Genomic DNA, 23,562 nt, shown 5'->3' on the forward strand with positions numbered 1-23,562 from the left:
TACCAAGTAGAAGTTTGGAAGACAGGCCAGAGAAGAAAGAACATTCCAGGCAGAATCCCGTTTGCAAAGGAACACAGATACATTTAGGGAATATCCTGAAATCAGTGTAGCTGAAACACAGTCTAGAGAAGGGTGTATGTGTTAAGAGGCGGCGATAACAAACTGATTGATACATTAAATGGCAGCAGTGTGTGAGGAGAAAAAGGAGACCAGCTGATGGCAATCAATGGCTCAAGCCAGAGGTGTCAGGAATCCGAAGACAGAATATTTGACCACTTTGATCAATGAAACAAATTTCACATGGTTCAACCAAATACCATGGCAAGACCAATTAGACTGGAGAGGAGTCCAAGATGACTGACCACCATACTTCTAATCTGGATCGCGAGGGAGGCACCAAAGGTACCTCGTACTACAAGTAGCATTGACAGTTTGAGTCCAAGATTAGTGATGTCAAGCTCATTTCCAAGGGAATACACATGCAGTGCCAGAGGGAACCTCGTAGTGCATCTGAAACTATGGTTTAAGGCAGGATTCAGGTGGAACTTTAGGAGACCTAAGACTACAGGCAAGGGAAGAGCCACAGAAGAACAGACTGTGCCCCTGAGACAGAACAGCTTAAAGCTGGCGGGTGTAGCTTCCAGGGTCTCTCCAGCTTGCTCATGCAATTTCAATGCAGAAGCCATCAGACTGCATTAGAAATTAATTTCACAAGTTTGCAGAGCTGATGGTACTAGTCAGAGAGGGGAAAAAAGTCAATGTAAACAAAGGATGGGGACCAGGAGAGGTGAACAACATAAAAAAGCAGACTCAGTGAGAATGAAAAAGATAAAGAGAAGGTCTGCCCAAGAGTCAGATTACAGCTGAGCATGGCCTCACATACCTGTGATACCAGCACTTGAGAGGCTGAGACAGGAGATCGCAGGTTTGAGGCCAGCAGCACATGGCAACTTAGCAAGACCCTGTTTCAAAATTAAAAAATAGTCTTGAAAAGGAATGATTTTCTTCACAGACTACTTCCTAAAACTAAATTCTTAAGAAGATACTATGAGCCAGGCCTGGTGGCACATGCTTGTAATCCCTGCGCTTTGGAGGCTGAGACAGGAGGATCACACAGGTTCGAAGCCAGCCTCAGCTACTTAGTGAGGCTCTCAGCAACTTAGTGAGACCCTGTTTCCAAATAAAATATAAAATAGGTCTGGGAGTATAGCTTAGAGGTAGAAAGCCTCTGGGTTCCACCCCCAGTACCACCACCAAAAAAAAGGGAAGATACTATGATATTTATTTGGGAGGCTGAGACAGGAGGATCAGGGTTTGCGGACAGCCTCAGCTTCTTAGTGAGGCCCTTTGCAACTTGGTGAGACCCTGTTTCCAAGTAAAGAATAAAAATTAGGGCTGGTAGTATAGCTCAAAGGCAGAATGCCCCTGGTTTCCACCCCGAGTACTGTAAAAACAACAACAAAAATAACAGAGCTGGGAGTGTAGCCCAGAGGTAGAACCCCTGGATTCCATATCTCTCTCTCACACACACACACACACACACACACACACACACACACACACACACACACACACACACCAAAAAAAAAAAAAAAGAGAGAGAGAGAGAAGAGGATACTATGAATCTTACTTTAGTAGTATTGAGGTTTGGTAAACTAGTATAGAAAGGCACAGTCAGAAATGAGACACTTCCAAGAGTCCAGGAGGCTGGTTCGTAATGAAAGTAGATAAGACAGCATGGAATAGACAATATAATTTGAAGTAGGTTTTAGGCTCAACTTCCCTGGAATTAAGGTTCCTTTAGAAACAACAAGTTTTCTTGTAGTTCTTTAGAGATTCTTGTCTTTCCAATGACTGTGTGCTCCACAAATTTTTGCAGTGAAATTTTTGACAGACTTTAGTGCTCTTAAAACTTCCAGTGTTAATTCTCTTCTTTAATTCTGTTAAAAGTTTGTAAATAGAGGGTGCAGAGTGATCGTGACAGGGAAAATATTTATCTTTTTACAGCTGACATGGAAAATAATGATATTCATTTTAGAAATAGTCTTTCTTTATATCCACAGCATGTGAAAACAGTACCTATTACTATCTGCACTTGTGTTACCTATTAGTAAGACAATTCTTAATTTGTAATGCAATAAAGATTCCAATTATTATTTTTTAAATTTAAAAATAGGCCTGGGGATGTAGCTCAGAGGTAGTGCCCCTGGATCTGATCCCCAGTACCACACACACAAGAGTTGGATTACAAATCAGATTCCAAAGGAGCAGCCTTTAGAAGCCAAGGGGAGGTGCCAGGATCACCAGGCAGGTGAGGCAACAGGTGACAGGCAAATGGCAACACCAGTAATGACCTTAAGTGACACGTAAAACCAAGCTAGAGAGAGGAGATAAGAAAATCACATCTCTTCATGATTAAGCATGGACTTGAACTCCCTCCACATACAACACTGGCCAGAGTTCCACCAGGTTCAAATAAGTGAGCTAAACTCAATCTCTCCATTTCCGTTAAGTCTTCTTGTAGGTATCACTGGGCCTAGAGGAAACTGAAAGACCACTTTAGTGGACGTACTTCAGATGCTTCTTGGCATTTTCAGAGACCTCTGTGGGGGCAGTGCTTTCAGAGTCTAGGAGTTCTTCCAGCTGCTTCCGATTCCTTGCCTCTCTCCTACGGCTTGGCCAGTCATGCTCTCTGCTCCCCAACCAATGTACCTGTTTCTTCCTTGCCCTTGCTTCATAGAAGTTACTTTTGCAAACCTGCTCTGAAACGCAAGAGGAACTTTTCTCTGCCTAATGGCTAGTGCGATTCTTTCTGCAATTTCCTGGCAAGGCTCCTCTGCAACTACAGTTTCATTACTTACTTATTTTATTATTGCAATACTGAAATCATACCCAGGGCCGTCCTGTGTGCCAGACAAGGACTCTACCACTGAACTATATCCCCAGGCTTTAATCACAGGCTTTTTTTTTTGGGGGGGGGCAGTACAGGGGGTTGGACCCAGGGGCATTCTACCTCCAAGCTACACCCCCAGCCCTATTTTCCAGGGGGTCTTTTTTTACCTTTTAGAACTAGGAATCGAACCAAGAGCACCACATCTACAAAGCAGGCACTTTGCCACTTAGCTACATCCCAGCCCCCACCCAACCCCCAGCCCTATTTTGAAACAGGGCCTCACTAAGTAGCCGAGGCTGGCCATGAACCTGCGATTCTCCTGTCTCAGCCTCCCAAGTACTGGGATTCCAAGTGTGCACCACCACACCTAGTTCAATTAGACTTAACGAGCGAAAGTAGACATTAAAAAAAGGAAAGTGGTAATTGTGAGAGTAGAAGTGAGAAGCACTATCTCTAACAGTGATTCAACAGAAAGCAGTATAGCCTCAACTTCTTTGGCATGACCTTGATGTACACTTATAAACCTCCCTGCTTCTCACCACAAAACCGGCAGTATTCCAAATTGTGTCTTTTAAGACTTAGGTAGAATACCTTGTAAGTAGCTAGATTTTCTGATCTTTAAAAATGAAATAATTTTTGTTTTCAGATTTGAGGATTTTTTTTTTAAGTACTGGGGAAGGAACCCAGGGGCATTCTACCTCCAAATTACACCCCAGTCCTGTTTTTTATTCTTTATTTTGAAACAGAATCTCACTATGTTGCAGAGGGTCTCACTAAGTAGCTGAGGCTGTCTGAGAACCGCGGTCCTCCTGTCTCAGCCTCCCAAATGCTGGGATTACAAGCATGTGCTGCCACGCCTGGCTAAGGATGGTATTTTTCAATCAGTTCGTCTCCCTCAAAACCTACTTTCCTTCACTGCTCCTAAGACTCATCACTCAGGTATCGTACCAACAAGGATCAAATGAAAGTGCAACTACCTTGATTAATTGACTCAACTTGTGTAAAGCGCTGAGAACTATGATTAGCAAGTAGTAAGTACTAGAAAATTTGAGTTACAACACTAAGAAAAAAAAAATTACCTTCAGCACCAAGTCCTAAGATTGCTCATAAACAGTGGAAGAAATGCCAGACTGACCCCCTCTCCATCCTAGCCAGCCTACCTGAATGACCCAATGCTTTCCAGTGCTACCTGAGATAGTGCCATGTTCTCTATGCAAAATTTAAACAGCTATGTTTTTGAGTCAATGACTTCAGATGTACTTTGGACTGAGAAATAGGTAGAACAGATGTTTGTACCAAGTGAGGAAGGGCTAGGGGTTCTCAGATGGTCAGTATGCACTTACAGGTCATTCAGAGGACAAGCATGGTCTGTATTAAAATATTACACTAGTAAGCCGGGCGTGGTGGTGCACGCTTGTAATCCCAGCATTCGGGAGGCTGAGACCGGAGGATCGCGGTTCGTGGACAGCCTCAGCTACTTAGTGAGGCCCTCTGCAACTCAGTGAGACCCAGTTTCAATATAAAGAATAAAAAATAGGGCAAGGGATGTAGCTCGGGGGTCAAACGCCCCTGGGTTTCATTCCCAGACCTGAAAAAAATATATATATATTACACTAATTAAGCCTGGCGTGGTGGTGCACGCTTGTAATCCCCGCGCTTGGGAGGCTGAGACAGGAGGATCGCAGAGGTTCGAAGCCAGCCTCAGCTACTTAGTGAGGCTCTCAGCAACTTAGTGAGACCCTGTTTCCAAATAAAATATAAAAAAGGTCTGGGAGTACAGCCCGGAGGTAGAAAGCCTCTGGGTTCCACCCCTAGTACCACAAAAAAAAAAAAAAAATTACACTAATTAGCCAAAGAGATAAACTTCTGAAGTAGCAAAGCCCACCACTGGGTACATGTGGCCGACTCCACTGTGCTACACCTCAGCCCCTGAGCTAGGGCTCCTGTGTGTCCACCTCTGGAGGACACTGCGTACTAAGTCCTCACCCTCTTCCTTCACCTGCCTCCTACATACACACCAAGTCAACCTGCACTTGAATCCTTACAGATGACAAGGTGTTACCTGTAAGGAAACACAGCTAAGTGAAAATCTATTAGCAACATACCACTATCCTCTGGGGTCTGCCATGTGAAGGGCTAGTTTGAATGGAAGGTTATCTCTCAAATGGGAAAAAAATTCATGATGAGTAGAAGTTTTTGGTTTAGTCCTCAAAAGATTAATAGTTGTGAAATGTAAACATTACCACCTTATATTCTGAATATCAAACTTTAAACAAACTTCCTAACATATGCAAGTAGGGTGCTATGCTTATTTTATAGACAAAGAAAATGAGGCCCAGAGAAGTTAAAAGACTTACTCAGGTCACACAGCAAGTTGGTAGTAGAACCAGAATTGTTTGGGTGCATATATACCGTATTCAGTATTTTCTCAAAGAACTTCTTGTGTGGTAATGGTAAAATACAGGGGAATGTGACAAGGAATATTGTTAAAAGCATACAGGAACCATGGTAGGGCACTTGTCTAGCATGTACAGGCCCTGGGTTCAATCCTCAGCAGCAACAACAACAACAATCAGTTGGATAGCTGGGCGTGGTGGTGTGCACCTGTAATCCCAGTACTTGGGAGGCTGAGACAGGAGGATCATAGGTTTGAAGCCACTCTCAACACCTCAGTGAGACTTGCATTAACTTAGTTAGAACCTGTTTCCAAGTAAAAAATAATAAAATCAGGCTGGAAGTGTAGTTCAGAGGTAGAATGCCCCTGGGTTCAATCTCCCCAAGCACACACACACACACACACACACACACACACATCAGTTGAAAGAATATAGGAAATTGGTTTAAAAGATCTGAATTCTAGTCCTAACTTTGCTGTTGTACACTTAAGGCAACCATTTGACTTCCTCATCTATGGAAAAAAAAATAAATAACTGCCCAAATCACTTCATGGAATTGTTGCAAATATCAAATTAGACAAATGTGTTAAATATATAAATTTTATTTTTAAAGTACTGGGGAGTAAACTCAGGGCCTCATGCATGCTAAGCAAGTAAGTACTCTACTACTAAGCTACATTCTCAGCCCTTCTTATTTATTTTTAATTTAATTTTTTTGTGTTGTACCGGGGATGGAACCCAGGGGCTTTTCTACCTCCGGGCTATACTCCCAGCCCTATTTTATACTTTATTTGGAAACAGTGTCTCACTAAGTTGCCGAGAGCCTCACTAAGTAGCTGAGGCTGGCTTTGAACCTGTGTGACCCCCCTGTCTCAGCCTCCCAAGTGCTGGGATTACAAGGTCGCGCCACCACGCTCGGCTTTGGTTTTTTATTTTTGAGACAGGGTGTCCCTAAGTTTCCCAGACTGGCCTTGAACTCGTGATCCTCCGGCCTCAGTCTGCTGAATAGCTGGGACTGTGCCACCATACATCCTCATTCTTTTTAAATAAAGGAATTTTGGCAAAACCTATGCTCAGAACGATGGCTGTCTAGTCCTCTTCTTTGCAAGATAAAATGAGGAGGCATGATCACAGAACAGGTATGCAGCGCACAGTGAAACAGAGACTGTTCAGAGGCAGCACAGAGCAGCCACTATCCAGTGTGTGACTGGGCGAAGCATTCACCTCACTGCCGCAAGGTCACATGTCTACAGACACGGAAGTGTGGAAGACATTGTCAAGTCCTTCCCGGGTCTACAGTTAGGATGGTTTGAGTCTCACTTATGAGGTAAAAATGATGGTTCTACAATTGTAAACTTTTTACAGATGAACAATGCAAAGATATTTCCTAACCCAACATCCAAATTATAAGAGTAATTCTGGAAAATAGTTTTACAAAGATTTTTACTTACTTGCTAGACCTTGGAACTACCATTTCAGCTAGTGTTTCATACTGTTTAATCCAGTCATTGTGGTTTAACCTGCAGAAAAGATACAATAAGCACTGGAAAAGAAAAACAAGTCCTATTTCCTGCCTACCAGAAGAGAGAAAAAAATTAAGCGACAATTAGAAAATGTGGCTACAGTATAAAAGTCATAAGTATGTAACAGAATACTTAGTGCTGAGAATGAACTTCAATACACTGACTAAAACAGGAAGTCTTTCACCACCCTCTGATATCCAGTAGCTGCTGCAGGAGAAGCGCGTCCTAGTTGAAGTGTGGGTAGGAAGCAAGGCATGGTACACGGTCTTTGTGGCTTTCAACTGCAAACTTGGTATGTATTACAGCGCGTCAGCGCGTTTTAAAAAGGGCCACAATGAAATCGTCATCGTATCTATTCAGTGGCCATTATGTAGGGCTGCATAAAGCCACATTTATAAAGCAGAGTGCCAGGAAGTAGCAAGTGAAGTGACACTGAACATGTTACCACAGAACACTGCAACATCCTTCCCCAGAGACCACTGGCTCCTGGAGGTGTGGGGAGAAACTGGGTGTGGCACATGTTGGTAATCCCAGTACTTGGGAGGCTGAGACAGGAGGATCGCAGGTTCACACCCACCTCAGCAACTTGTGGGGCCCCCTGCAACTTTGTGAGACTCTGTTTCAAAATAAAAGACGTAAAAAAAATTGGGGCCAGGGGTGGAGCTCAGAGTTCAAATGCTCCTGTTCAATCCCCAGTGCCACAAAAATAAAATATAAAAGAATTATAGTATTTATAGACAGAATAACTGATTATGTAAGCTGCCCAGTATAGGTCCTATGTTCCAGTTATGAGGTACAAAACTTATGTATTTTATTTACTTTTATTTACTGGTTTTATTTACTGTTTGTGTGTGTGTGTGGTACAGCAGATTGTACCCTGGGCATCCTACCCAAGTAATGAGATTACAGGTGGGCACAATCACTCTCAGCTAAGTTCTGGCTTTAAATACAAATTTTAAATAAAGCTTGAATGAGACAAAGGTTACTTTCCTACATAGTATAAAAACACAGATACACAGAAATTTATTACAAATAACCGATGTTTCAATAGCAAGGGAGAGTTATGCAACTAAAACATAAAATAGAACTTTGGGAGCCAAACCCTCAGTTTTAAGCTCTTCTCCACGTGCAAAGAAAAGCCTGCAAAGACTGGTTCCTGCAATAAGGGGCATCGCTCCAGCTACGTGGCATCGTAGCCACTGTGAACTCCAGGGAGTTACTTTCCCTCCCTTTTCCAAAAGCCACCATTTTCTAGTATTGGGTCTCCTGGCCAGATAAAAATGGAGAGCAAAGCAAGGAAGGCTTCCTGCAGTGAATGCTCTGAAGAGGGCCCTCATCTCCCATCTCAATTTGGATCCCCTGGTGATTCCCTGCAAGCAAGACTTCAGTGTAAGAAATTACTTACACACATCTATAGCAAGTTCTAATCTTCCAAGTGTCCAAATGTTTCATTTTCCAAACTATGATCAAACATTAGTTAATACAGAAGGTCTAATCAAAAGGAGGTTTCAGAGGGCTGTCTAATCAACAGGTTAGCAAACTATGCTCCAAGGCATGGCTGGTTTTTTTTATAAATAAAGTTGTACTGAAACAAAACTACATCTGCTCATTTACGTATTGTCTGTGGCTGCATCTATTAAAACCACAAACCTGTAAAGAGAGTTGAGTAGCTGTAATAAAGGCCAGACAGTTGGCAAACCCCTAAGTATTACTATCTGGACCTTTATAGAAGAAAATTTGCTCTTGCCAGTTCTTGCTTTTATAGGGCTTAAATTAGTCAAAAAGATTTTTTAGAAAAATACCCAAAAACCTTCCCTGTTGTGAAAAATGTAAAAATGTGTATTTTTCAAAGTTCAGTAATTTAGCATTAATCTTTAATAGGCTAACTGTATCAATCTTAATTTATAATTGGTATTTCCATTAGTAAGTTATCAACTAAATTTTACTTTATATGCCCTATGAGGTTGCTGGGCAGAACAAATGACAAAGCTGTATTCCTTTTATACTTGGGTTTGAAGGAAGACCTCAATTGCAACACCAGATACTAACAGTTTTTTTCTTATATGTTAACAAGTAGAATCTTTTATAATAGAAAGACATACTTGGGAACTACCACCAGTAATGTGACGAGATACTCTGAATCAAGAACAAAGTCATCCTTTTTCACAATTTCTGCTAGACTTCGAGTTAGTAAACTTCCTCTGAGGAATAAGGAAAGAAAAAAAAAACATTAGGTGGATAATGTGTGCTTCTGCAACATTAACAACAAGCTCATCATATTTATGTATGCTAATATAAACACTGCAGAGAGGGATTAGTCTTAGTTAACATTTTTGATTTATAAGAACAAGTTAGTCACATATATCCCACCCAACCAAAGAAATGGCAACATTCTTCAACATTTGCCTCTAGTGTCTACCTTTGTGTTTGCTTTATTATAACTCACTTCTCTTGATTACATCTTGACTGGGAAAGTGCTATTCATTACTATCAATTAAAGTTTATTTCATCATAATTATGAAATTATGTCATCTAAGGATAACCTTTGGTTTTCTTCCCTCTCCTCGGGTATCATTTGATCAAGCAGGCAATTTTGGTTACTGAACCCAATAATCAAGTCTTTACAGTCTTCATTAGGCCTTCCAGTCAAGATGCTCCCATAGTGAAAATGTCTCTTCCTATTTGCATTACTGGTAGTCTTCAGCCAGTCTTCCCTCTGGGCTATGAAAGCACAACTTGTATAGTTAAGTGTTTAAAGCTCCCCTTGTAGTAGCCATAGTACAGGGACAGCAACCTGAACAAGGGTGTCCTATTTTAAGAAAACCTAATATGTGAAAAAAATCTACATTTGGAAAAGATAAATTGAAGAACAATTATTGCACCTTAAATAGATTATTCTATAGAATTCTTCCAAGCCGCAAAGTAGTTGGTATGCCATAACACTATGAGTTAATTTTTAAACAATTTTAGACAATTTTTCAGTGAAATATCAAATGGATAAAGGAATAAACCAAAACCCAGTTCAAAAACATTTATGAAACAGGTGTAATAAATGAGTCTCACACCTCTTTTGACTTTTCTAAATTCTGTAAACAGCTTAATAAAGACTCTACATACATTTTTTTAAAAAGACCATTTTAGTTACAGAAACAGCATAAACCAGAACTTAATAAACCCAACAACACCTAATTCCATGTATGCTACTGTCCTCCTTCCCCATGTTTAAGTCACATAGACTTGATCTGCTTACGCATTCTTTCGCTCCAAGTTCTGAAGATTCCCTTTCAGATTATTGTATGCAGATGCTCGAGATTTTAGGTCATTATCAATCTGAGTTACTCCCTTCAAAAAAGAAAAAAGAAATATGATCAACATTTTCACAAATTGGCCTCTACTAATATAATTAAAGCAGCTGAAATTTTAGCTTTTACAAATACTAGTTTCTGATGTAGGAAATTTCTATTACTTCACTTAATTTACTTATAGTCCTGGGAGTTGAACCCAGTGGCATCTACCACCGAGCTACATCCCCAGCACATTTTCGTTTTTATTTTAAAATAAGAAAGTTTTAAGCCAGGTGTGGTGATGGACACTCGTAATCCCAGTACTTGGAAGGCTGAGACATGATGATCACAGGTTTGAGGACAGCCTCAGCAAGTAGTGAGACGCTCACCAACCTGATGAGACCCTGTTTCAAAATTATAAAAAAAATAAGTCTGGGGGCATAGCTTGGAGGTAGAATGCTCCTGGATTCAATTCTCAGTACTGCAAAAAAATAGATAAATAAAAAATGGTAATTTAGAAAATAACCAACTTTATTTTTTATTTATTTTTTATTTTTTTGGTGGTGGTACTGGGGTTCCTGGAAGCCCTTCTACCTCCGGGCTACACTCCCAGACCTATTTTTTAATATATTTTTTTGGAAACAGGGTCTCTTAAGCCAGCATGGCTGGCTTCGAACCTGTGCGATCCTCCTGTCTCTGCCTCCCAAGCGTGGGGATTACAAGCGTGCGCCACCACACCCGGCCAACCAACTTTATTTTTAATAGAATAATTTCCAAATGAATCTTTTCTGCTAGTATTTTAGTCCACATGTATTTTGTTATTACTATATTACTTCTTAAACCTAAATGAAATTAGGCCACTGAGTTTGAATATTACTAATTAAGACTTCAAAGCTAAAAGATTTTTTTCCAAAAGAAACTAAATTACACTATCCTACCATTATTACACAAAATATTTTCTGAATGAAATTAAAATTGTAGTTGAATTTTCAAAGTTGAATTTTTCCAAAGAGGATTAAAACTATTAAATACTTAGGGAGAAAAAGAGTTTAACACATTTGAAGAACTAGTTTTGACTAGGTGCTCCCAGTTGTATAGCACTAGGTTAAATCATGACACTTCAGAACCTGTTTCCTTATCTCCCATCCAAGCACTAATAAGGCCCCAGGCCCTGCTTAGCTACCAAGACCAGACCAGATAAGGAGTATGGACCAGTCTTCAGTCTTCTCCCCTACAACTGTATCTGAAATCTCAAGATTAAATCCTTGATAAGGATCCAAAGAAAATAAGGCCTGGTCAAAGCAGGAGCACAGCTTTAAGTTATATGATGACAACTGGGCGTGCTGATACATCCATGTAATCCCAGCTCCTCAGAAGCTGAGGCAGGAAGGTCTTAAGTTTGAGGCCAGTCTAAGCAACTTAGATCCTGTCTCGAATTAAAAAGAAGGGCTGGGGAGTAGCTTAATGGCAGGCGCTTGCCTAACATGTACAAGGTCCTGGGTTCAGTCCCTACTACTACAAATAAATAACATAATGATCTCAGTTAAAAATCTTTGATAATCTATTAATTTCCACTAAACTTGAGAGCACGCTGTACTACTAAAGTCAAAGGGAGCCATGGAAAGTCTGTCCAACAATTCAAACTGCTCTTTTTCCCCAACCAGGTCACTAAGAATATTGGCAAAAAATTAATAGCTCCTTGTCCATTTGCTTCTCTATGGCTTTTGCTAAGACTTTTACATTTTCTCTCAAGCTCAAAGAGTTTTCAGTAAAAAGGAATACTTCTTAACTTGATGAATTAGTGGGTAGGCTTTGGGGTCCAGTGCTCCCCAAAAGCTGCACATAAAATCATGAGATACATAAATATAGGCATTTAGGGCCAGAGGGCCAATACTAAACTGGCAAAAGGAGTCAGAACTCACAACACTTAATGTTCGAACAAGCACTACAAACATACAAACCTAGTCATTACTGTCATCTATTGGGATAACTCATAAATCTTTATGAGCCAAATTTCCTATTCTACATAAACTAAACTATTACAAATAAGTAAACTGTACTACTTAGATAATCCACATGTGGAAATGTTGTAGTTTATAACATTTTAACATCTAAACATCTTTTAACATTTAACATATGCTAATAGTAAGGATACTTCCTGTTTGTATCTGTGACATGTAAGTTATCTGACAAAAACCTAAAAAAATATTTCATAAGCTAGGCATGGTGATGCACGCTTTAATCCAAGTACTTGGGAGACTAAGACAGGAGGATTGCAGGTTCACAGCTAGCCTTAGTGAGGCCCTCCACAACTTAGACTGTTTCAAAATAAAAAATAATAAAAATAGCGCTGGAGTGTAGCTAGCTCAAAGGTAGAAGAATGTCCCTGAGTTTAATCCCCAGTACCACAAAAAAAAAAAAAATATATATATATATATATATTTATTTATATATATATAAATATATATATACACTTCTCATAACTAAATTATAAAATAAAGCCACTATAAACCAGTATGTCCCACCTGTCCCAATTTCTACCTTACCTTGGCAATTATTTCAGAAATATTTTTCAGGGACTGCTTGATTGGATATTTGGCCATATCCCACTGGAACCTTGTTATATAAGTAACCAAGTCAACTGAAATAAGGGAATAAATTAATTACTGAAGAGAAAACAGCATTTTTTAAAAACAGGTTTTCTGCAGAGCAAAACTTCTTTTTTTTGGGTAGTAGTGGGGATTGAACCCAGAGGTATTCTACCTCCAAGGTACACCCCCAACTCTGAGACAGGAGAATCGCAGGTTTGAGGCCAGCTTCATCAAATTAGTAAGAACCCGTTTCAAAAACAAAATGGTCTAGAAGTGTCACTCAGAGATACAATGCCCCTAGGTTCAATCCCTAGTACCAGAGGAGTAAAAAATAGATGTGGAACGGTTATGCAACAAGGATTAGTAAAAATTTTTACCTTGTAATCTCTTTTTTGACTCAAAAATTTATTATATACATTAAGATGCTCCTCCTCCTTCTAATTTGATGACTTAATAAATGGAATAAAGATTAAGAAAATTCTTCAACTTATCTCCTTGATGAGTTTGACAAAAATATGTTGACAACTTCCCCAAATTGAAAATAAACATGTCTGTTAAAACCATGTGATGACTGTTTCTGAAAGTCTACACGTCAAAAATCTTGAAACATGAACTCTTTTACTTTCAAATGGGAAGAAAAATGGAAAACCCAAGAGAAACTTAACAACTGTTAAGTTAATAATCAAAACAACTTTACCCCTCAAGACCAGTGCAATCAAGGCCAGGAAAAACAATGCCAATATGACAAGCTAAATAACAAAGCTAATACATATCAAGATATCTTTCTCTCAATTTCTTATATCAACAGCACAAATAGTTCCAAAATCGATTTCAGATATGCTCCTGCCCCCGACACTGTCAACTACCATTCCACCTACTAGATTGACGCACTAGTTCATGAAATAATCAGAACAACAGTAAAGGTATCATCCACCTTCTATTCTGTCCTAAAACAACTAAGAGAAAGAGTTGGCAACAGAATCAGGATCACTACTATAAGAAAGAAGCAGTAGTAGCCAGGCGTGGTGGCACACACTTGTAATCCCAGCATTTGGGTGGCTGAGACTGGAGGATCACGGTTCTCAGACAGCCTCAGCAACTTAGTGAGGCCCTTCGCAACTCAGTGAGACCGTTTCAAAATAAAAAATAAAAAATTGGGCAGGAGTTGTAGCTCGGAGGTCAAATGCCTCTGGGTTCCAGCCCCAGACCCGGGAAAAAAAAAAAAAAAAAGCAGCAGTAGTAAATGACTATATTTTAACTATTTAAATATTTATTGAGCCAGGCATGGTGGCGCACGCTTGTAATCCCCGCGCTTGGGAGGCTGAGACAGGAGGATTGAACAGGTTCGAAGCCAGCCTCAGCTACTTAGCGAGGCTCTCAGCAACTTAGTGAGACCCTGTTTCCAAATAAAATAGAAAATAGGTCTGGGAGTATAGCCTGGAGGTAGAAAGCCTCTGGGTTCCACCCCTAGTACCACCCCCCCACACACAATAAATAAATAAATAAATAAATAAATAAATAAATAAATAATAAATAAATATTTATTGAGCATCTATTACTTGCAAGGAGAAGAAACAAGCAATGATCTTATCATATAGGTAATAGACTATAAAATGAAAAGGGTTATTTTAATGATGTCTGAAGACGGACCTAAGTTAAAATGAAGGAAATGCTTTAATATTTCATAAAAAATAACAAATCCAAGGAAAAATATCAACAATGAAGTCAATGACTCCTTTATAAAGCCACTATTATTACACAGAGCAAACTCTACGTAAATATTAGCATCTAGCTATAGATGCCAGTAGACTATTTTATGGGTCATATTCCAATTTGAAGGGAAGAAAGGAGGCATTATGCTATGATAAAATTAACTTCTAAGGCTTTAGCAGTGGATGCTGTTAATACAAAAAGCTACAGAAGACAGCAACCAGAACAATATATAAATCAACTTGGAAATTTACTTGTAAATTTAAGTTAGCAAACAGATTCCAGGAAGAGCTAAGATAAACTTCTGTAATACTGCTTTTGCAGGAGACTTGACATAAGCTACGTAAGATTACCTTACATGAAATTGTGTCTCAGGGGACAGGATGTAACTGGCAATACCAGTATATTAAACCATAATAATTATATCTTAATGGCTGTCCATTGTATTTAACATCCTTATCTATAAGATTGTTCTTATATCGTTTTTGCTTTTGCAGCTCATTTATTTTACATAAGTTAATAATTGTCAAATTATAAAACATTAGCTTACCTCCATTGGCCAACAGATTCTCCTGAACTTTATCTTTACTATCCTCCAATACATCAGCCATGTACTGAGCCACTTTTTTAACCACCCTGGGGAATAAAAAGAACCACCATTTTCAGGAAAAATAAGCATATTCCATGCTATACAATGAACATATTACACAAAGATATGAATTTGGTAAATATATTCTCATTACACACATTCTTATAATCTAGAGGAAATGGGTTAACAGATAAAACTAAAATGGACCAAGATTTTGTTACATGCAAAAATCAACTGAGTAACTGTAGGGTTCTAAGGAGACCACATGCGATGTGTTTATCACCCTAAAAAGGAAGTCATGGAAGCTAGTGAGAAATAAATTGGGTTATGGATCCGACTGCAAGGGCCAGGAACAAAGGAGGAGGCGGGGACCAGCCACGACTGCATCCCTCCTGCATCCCTCCGGTGAGCCAGGCACCGAGCTTGCACGTAGGGCGGAAGGGCTCAGGCCACGGAACATAAGGCCCCACATTACTTATTCACAAGTAACTACTATTTACAAGAAGCTTTGCTACAAAGGAAGCCATTGTGCTACAAGGGCATCTGTATCTGACCTTGTCGATCTCTTCACTTTATATTAAGATACTGAGGTATAAAGAGAACAAGTGACTTATACACAGTCACAGGGCATTTAAGGGCAGAACTGTATCTAGAAACATAGTGCTTTGATTCTTGGGGCTCAGTGTTCTTTTCTCTATTCCACGTCACTTCCAGGTCCTAGTGGATTTCAAAATTACAAAGCAAAAAAACCCTTGGCATTGCTTATACTCTTAACTGTAGAGACATACAAAGACATACAAACGACTAACTACAAAACACTCTAAGTGCCAGCTGGGGTTCCAGACAGAGAAGCTTAAGAGAAAAAGGGATCACTTCCCACTGCTATTACCAAGAAAATAATATCTGCCAGGAATGATGGCATGCACATGTAATCCCAGAACTTGGGAGGCTGAGACAGGAGGATCACAGTTTTGAGGCCAGCCTCAGAAACTTAGAAAGACCCTATTTCATAATAAAAAATTTTAAAAAGAACTGGGGGTATAGCTCAAAGGTAGAATCCCTCTGGGTTCAATCTCCAGTAAACAAACAAACAAACAACCAAACCTAGCAGTTCAAAAGAAGGGCAAGGAACCAGGCGTGGTGGCGCACATTTGTAATCCCTGCGCTTGGGAGGCAGAGACAGGAGGATCGCGCAGGTTCGAAGCCAGCTGCGCTGGGTTAAGAGACCGTTTCCCAATAAAAAGTATAAAATAGGTCTGGGAGTGTAGCCCGGAGGTAGAAGGGCTTCCAGGAACCCCAGTACCACCAAAATAAATAAATACATAAATACACAAATTTATGTATATATAAAGAAACAGAAGAAGGGCAAGGAAGAATAGAAAGGTTTCTGAAAAGATGACTGCATGGGAAGAAAGTACAAGCTTGGTATCGTCTGAGTCCAAGGAGGGACAGTGGCGTTCGGAGAATGGTGAGGGTCCAGACTGACCAGAGTGGTAGGCTGAGCAACAGGGGAGCTATGCTGAGAAGTGGAGGGAGAAGGATGCAGGCAGCTGGCCCCGACAGCGGACCCTACACAGGGATGCAACATGTCCAAAATGGGCAGTGAGGTCCAGATGGCTGCGTGTTCAACGACTGGGAGGGTAACGTGGAAGCCTTGTAACAGTAAATACGCAACTCGTACAGTCTAGAAAAAGATGACAGAAGGGCTGCACTTGAATGATAAACTAAGCGGAACAATTTCAGAAACAAGCCCTAACTTGGCTGTGTCTCCACGATCTTCCTAAGCATCTCTCAAAAGTATCATTGTCAATGTACAGTCACCTCAAAAAAAAAAAAAAGGTTTACTGATTAGATTATTGAGAAAGTATGAATTATGGCTCACTCAATACAGCACGATGTTCAGACTTTAAAAGCTGGAACATATCAGTCATTAAGCTACCATCTGTCAATTCCACCATGATCTAACAACCATGGGATTTTTCAGTTCCTTGTGTCTTTCAGGTAGACTGAAGAAGGCAGTGCTTGCAGAAGAGCACAGAAAGGAGCTGGCAAATGGCACAGGTAACTTTCAGTTTTACTGACCAAGCTCACACTTGCCCTGGCGAAAATGTTTCCTAAAGCTCTTTTTTTTTTTTTTAATTAAAAAGCTATCATCAAGCCAGGGTAGCTCAGCAGTACAAATAAATGAAAAAGCAGGCTGGGAGTGTAGCTCAAATGTACATGCTTAGATGCTCAAGACCCTAGGTTCCACACCAGTATCAAAAACAAAACAAAAACCCTATAATCAAGAGACTATTCTTCCCAGCTGGGCATGGTGGCACATGCTTGTAATCCCAGTACTTGGGAGGCTGAGAAAAGAGGATCACAGGTTTCCCAGCAGCCTCAGCTGCTTAGTGAGGCCTTGTTGCAAAAAAAACAAAGAATAAAAAATAGGGCTGGGGGTGTGGGGGTATAGCTCAGAGGTAGAATGCCCCTGGTTTAATCCCCAGTAAAAGAGAGAGAGAGAGAGAGAGAGAGAGACAGACAGACAGACAGACAGACAGACAGACAGACACACTGACTATTCTTTATATCAACTTGTGCTTTGAGTATATCAATAAGTAACTTCACTAGGTTTATAATACTTTATAGTAATTCATTTGTTCCATATGAATATATATAATTAAAATTCTAAAAGTAACTTGTTACATTTTCCTTCATCCTCTATTTTCCATTCTAGTAATCAAATGGCTGGCCTCATTGGAGGCATTTAATATCTCTTAATTAATCTCCTATAAAACTGTCGCCTACAGGGCCTTCTTGCTTCCAATGTTAAAGATTTATTTCCATACTACATGTTGTTAGGTTAAAAGATCTCTCTCTCTGCAACCCTGAACTCAAATCCTATGGCCAGAGCAGATGCTTAATGACAGTTTTATCAATTCAAAAAAGCATAAAAGAGCAGGGTGGGGTGGCACATGCTTGTAATCCCAGTACTTGGGAGACTGAGACAGGAAGACTGCAGGTTCAAGGACAGCCTCAGCAAGTAGAGACTCTCGTCAACCTAGGGATACCCTGTTTCCAAATAAATAAAAAATCAGGCTGGGAGTATAGCTCAAAGGTAGAATGCCTCTAGGTTCAAGCCCTAGTAATACACACACACACACACACACACACACACACACACACACACACACACATACACACACACACACACACACACGCATAAAAGCACAAATGAGAAAACTATCTTCACTGGTTGCAAAAAAAAATTCCCCTCTATCCAAGCCTATTCCCTTACAAGCTTCAATGAAATAATTCTCCAAAATTCCGAATTTTACATATTGCCTAAGCCATAAGTACTAAAAAGTTCTGTTTTATCAAAGGGATTTTTAGACTGACTCCGCCAATTAATCAAAATGCAGAAAGTGATGGCCCATATCCATTGTCAGCTATCAGACTCAGCTATCATTATCAGACGTGACATAGCTAAAGTTTAGAGAAACTATTCTAATATATTAGAATACATATTAATATATTCAGTTATAACTGAATTCTGAAGACAAAAGCATCACTATCTTAAAAAAAATAGAATGACATCCCATGTTCAAGGATCAAAGACAGCAGTTAGGATGGCAATATTCTCCACAGTGATCCACAGATTCAACACAGTTCCATCAGAATTCCAGCTGACCTCTTCACAAAAATTTGACACTACCATCCTAAAATTCATATGGAATGCAAGGAATCAACAATGGCTAAATAATCTTGGGGGGAAAAGTCAAAGAACTCACATTTTCTGATTCTAAAGCTTGCTATAAAGCTATAATTAACATGATATAGTACAAACAAGCAAAAGGATAATAACAGAGATCAATAAAAATGAGCGTCCATAAAATAAACCCTCACAATTACATTCAGCTGATTTTTGGCAAGGGTGCCAAGACAAAGCAATGGAAAAATAGTCTTTTCAACTCATGGTGCTGGGACAACTAGATGTCCACAAGCAAAAGAATGAAGTTGAATCCTGACTTCATACCATATACAAAAACTAACCAAAAATAGACCAAAGACTAAACTGGACGTGATGGTACATGCTTGTAATCCCAGTACTTGGTTGGCTGAGAAAGGAGGATCACAGGTTCGCAGCCAGCCTTAGCAACTTAGTGAGACTTTGTTTCAAAATAAAAAATTAAATAGGGTGAGAAGCTGGGCGTGGTGGCGCAAGCTTGTAATCCCTGTGCTTGGGAGGCTGAGACAGGAGGATCACACAGATTCAAAGCCAGCCTCAGCTACTTAGTGAGGCTCTCAGCAACTTAGTGAGACCCTGTTTCCAAATAAAGTATAAAATAGGTCTGGGAGTATAGCCCAGAGGTAGAAAGGCCCTGGGTTCCACCCCCAGTACCACCAAAAAAATAAATTAAATAAATAAATAAATAGGGTGAGAGGTGTAGCTTAGAGGTAGAATGCCCCAGGGTTCAATATCCAGTACTACAAAATAATAATAATAATAATAATAATAATAATAATAATAATAATAATAAACAAAATATCTTAATGTATAAGATACAGCTATAAAAATCTTAGAAGAAAACAGACATAAAACTGTGTGACTATATGTTTTCTTAAATATGATATCAAAAACACAAGTAAGAAAAGAAAAAGATAAATTTGACTTCAAAATTAAAATCTTTTGTGTTTCATAGAACACAAGAAAGTGAAAAGCTGGGCAAGGTGGCACATGTTTATAATCCTAGTACTTGGGAGGCGTAAGACAGGAGGATCACAGGACTGAAGACAGCTGCAGCAAGTAGTGAGACTCTCATTAACCTAGCAAGACCCTGTTTCAAAAATGAAAAAAAAAATAGAGCTAAAAGTGTCACTTGAAGGTAGAATGCCCCTGAGGAAGGAAGGACGGACGGATAGACAAGGTGAGTACAGTGGTACGTGCCTACATTCCCAGCTGTTTGGGAGGCTAAAACAGAAGGATCACAAGTTCAAGGCCAGCATGGGAATTCAGCAAGACTGTCTCTCAAAATAAAAAAAAAAAGCTGAAAGGGCTAGGGATATAGGTGAATGGGAGAGCAACACTGGGTTCAGTCTCCAGTACTAAAAAGGGAAGGGAGGAAGGAAAAATAAAAGGAGAAAAAAGAAAAAAGCCAGCACTTGTTACTACCTACCATTCTTTTGACTATACCCATCCTAGTGGGTAGGAAGTAGTTTCTTGTGTTGAACTATGCAATCAACTGAAGATTAAACCAATAAAATGTGATATATCCATATAATGAATTATTTGATAATATTATTTGGTAATTAAGAATTAGATGCTGATACATATTACAACTTGGTTGAAATTTGAAAAAATATGCTAAGCAAAAAAAGTCAGTCACAGATGGGCACAGAGGCACATGCCAGTACTTCCAGTTACTGGAGAGGCTAAATCAGGGATGTCACTAGGTCAAGTCCAGCTTAGACAACTTAATGAGACCCTGTCTCAAATTAAAAAATGGGTCAGGGAACAGTGTCTCTGTAGTGGAGCCCTTGGGTTCAATGCCCACTGCAGAGTGGGAAGGGGAGTCACAACAGACCATGTATTTTATTCCATTTATATGAAATATCTACAAAAGGCAAATCTATAGTGTCACAAAGCAGATCAGTGGGTGGTGGGAGACGAGGGGTTACTACTAATGGGAACAAAAACAGGATGTGTTTGACTTTTGGGGTGGGAGGTGAGATATGTGAAGAAAATGTTCCAAATTGTAGCAATGGATGCATATCTTTGTACATATATTAAAATAATTGAAGTATCCAAGTGTGGTGGCCCACGTTTGTAATCCCCGCGCTTGGGAGGCTGAGACAGAAGAATCCCACAGGTTCGAAGCCAGCCTCAGCTACTTAGTGAGGCTCTCAGCAACTTAGTGAGACCTTGTTTCCAAATAAAATATAAAATAGGCCTGGGAGTGTAGCTTGGAGATAGAAGGCCTCTGGGTTCCAACCCCAGTACCACCAAAATAAATAAATAAATAAATAAATAAATAAATAAATAATAATAATAATAGATTTATATGCTTTAAAGAGATGAACTACATGATATGTAAATTATATATCAATTAAAAGGCTGTTATTATTTTCACACTTCAAACAGGTACATTTTATTTATTTATTTTTACATTGAACCTAGGGGCATTCTACCTCTGAGCTACACCCCATCCCTATTTTTTATTCTTTATTTTCGAAACAGGGTCTCATGAAGTTGCAGAGGGCCTCTCTTAAGTAGCTGAGGCTGGTTGCAAACCTGCAATCCTCCTGTCTCAGTCTCCCAAGTACTAGGATTACAAGCGTGCGTTACCACACCCAGCTAGGTGCATTTTATTATATGTAAATTATACTTTTATAAAAACTGATTTACAAAAACCATTCTTATAGAACCGTTCCTATAAGAAGGGTGTACATGTGATGATAAACCCAGCCTCTTGGTTGCCTGATGATGACGTCTGATTTTGCTCTACCCATGAGTGTAAATACATTACCCTTCTACAAATGCATCCAGTTTAGCCAGTTCATCTGACAAGCCAACCAAGACATCCAGTGTGCCAACCTAGAAGGAAAACATGACATTTTATTATTTAACTCTCATCCCCCCAACTTTTTTATAAGATTATGTAACATCTTGATTTGAAGGGCCCACAAATCTTGAGTTCTCCATATTTTATTTCATAATGTGCAAGTGTAGTAAGAAGATGTTTACCAGACATTCTCATCTATTTGTAGGTACAGGCTAATCCTTTAATTCCTGGGTACAAGCACCATTTGGGATGTAAAGACTTGTCAACAGGCCTGTACTTGTTCTTTTCAATGGCAGTAGTCATTTGAAGTCCTTCTTTACAGCCTGGGCTCGTGAGCAGGAAGTGGATGAATGTGCATCAGAAAGTGTGTAATTGAGGTTATAGGCACGTGAGTGTGCAACTAATCATGTTTGGAAGGAAATATCCTATCCCAAAGGAGTCCATAATTCCAACAAATATTAAAAACATAATTTTCAGGGTTGGGATATAGTTCAGCGGCAAAGCGCTTGCCTCACAAGTGCACCACCCTTGGTTCAATCCCCAGTTTCAAAAAGACACACACACAAAAAGACCCAAAAAACAACTGAGCTAAGAACACACTCACACACAAACGTTTAAGCCAGCTATGTGGAGCACATTTACAATCCCGGTACTTGGGAGGCTGAGAAAGAAGAATCGCAGGTTCAAGGACAGCCTCAAAAAGTATGAGATTCTTATCAATCTAGCGAGAACCTGTTTCCAAATAAAAATTTTTAAAAAGAGGATGTAGCTCAGAGGTAGAATGCCCCTGGGTTCAATCCTCAGTAACTACAAGGGGGAAAAAATGGTAATTTTAGGTATTTCTTAAATGAATGCCACATGATTGCCTCAGTTAGATGAACTAAAATGTAAACAGTGCCATCTTTTCTGTTCTTTACAAAGTTCAGTTAACTGATTCCTGGCAGTTCAGTCAGATGATTACTGGCAGCCCGCTCCATACTGAGACTGCTAGATTACTAATCTTTTAAAAATGTTAAATGCATTAACTGGATTAAATAATGAGGTTAGATTTGGCAAGTATGATTAAGTAGGTGCTATGTTAACACACTGATAATATTAACAGAAAAAGCAATTCACTGTGATACTTAAATATATGTATTCCTAAAATTTTTCACTTCTGAAAATTGTATTTAGGAAAGCACAAAAAGGTCTAAAAAGCAAATAATGTTTTTTAGTTAGGTAGTTTAGTTGTAACATCTCAAAGAACATGATCCATTTAAAACTATGACAATGATTAAAGATGAGAGGGTTTTCTTCTGAAGGAAGTTTCATGTTCTATTTCTACCAAAAGAAAGAACTGGCCCTTCTGGTTGACAAACTCATACACTTTTGCACAGTGCAGCTTCACCTTTAAGTCAGGGATGTTGAACTTCGAGGTAGCAGCAAGGTTATTGTTCTTGGTAGTTGCTGCGTGCAATTTTTCCCATGTTTGCTGACAGGTTTTCTCCCCAGGAGCTGATATAAGCCAGAACTCAGTCATAGTTGTTACCAGGTACTTCTCTGGAAATCAATGGAGAAGCTATGATGCAAAAAGAAAACAAAAATACATTTAATACAATTGTTTCTAAAATGTTTCAGTCAAAGGATAAGTGGTAAAGTATAATCTTCCAATAGTTTGGATAAAAATAGCTCCCAAAGGCCCATGGCACTACTGGGAAGGGGTGGAACCTTTGAGAAGTGGGGCCTAGTTGGGGAAGTTAGATAACTGGAGGCGTGCCCCTGAAGAGGGCAAGGGAGTGTGGGAACCTTGGCCCTTCTCCTTTCTCACTCTCACTCTCTCTTTTTGCCCAGGCTGATCTCAAACTCCTGAGCTCAAGCAATTCTCCCACCTCCACCTAACAAGTACGCTGGACTATAGGCACACATCACTATGCCTAGCCTCTCTCTTTTTGCTTCCTGATGCTAACCAAGCCCAGGGTGTCTGGTTGCTCTGCACTGGGAGTAGAATCCTGAGGAGGGCCCTAAGTTCCAAAAGCCGAGACTATTCCAGCT

The 23,562-nt window shown here is 39.6% G+C and overlaps 1 protein-coding gene across 1 annotated transcript in view; it reads right to left on the reverse strand.

Annotated features, from left to right (window-relative positions):
* Positions 1–23,050, reverse strand: part of ATP6V1C1 (ATPase H+ transporting V1 subunit C1) — a gene marked incomplete at both ends in the record, with an annotated part of 30,374 nt that extends 7,324 nt beyond the window's left edge. Inside the window, 7 exons of the mRNA XM_080693641.1 lie at positions 6,741–6,809; positions 8,915–9,013; positions 10,063–10,154; positions 12,643–12,737; positions 14,948–15,033; positions 21,496–21,563; positions 22,919–23,050. Of these exons, the coding sequence (XP_080549767.1) occupies positions 6,741–6,809; positions 8,915–9,013; positions 10,063–10,154; positions 12,643–12,737; positions 14,948–15,033; positions 21,496–21,563; positions 22,919–23,050 (641 nt within the window). The remainder of the gene's footprint in view (positions 1–6,740; positions 6,810–8,914; positions 9,014–10,062; positions 10,155–12,642; positions 12,738–14,947; positions 15,034–21,495; positions 21,564–22,918) is intronic.
* Between the last annotated feature and the right edge of the window lie 512 nt (positions 23,051–23,562).

This window comes from Muscardinus avellanarius (genome assembly GCF_963383645.1).
Source record: "Muscardinus avellanarius genome assembly, chromosome: 4".
NCBI classification, from domain to species: domain Eukaryota; kingdom Metazoa; phylum Chordata; class Mammalia; order Rodentia; family Gliridae; genus Muscardinus; species Muscardinus avellanarius.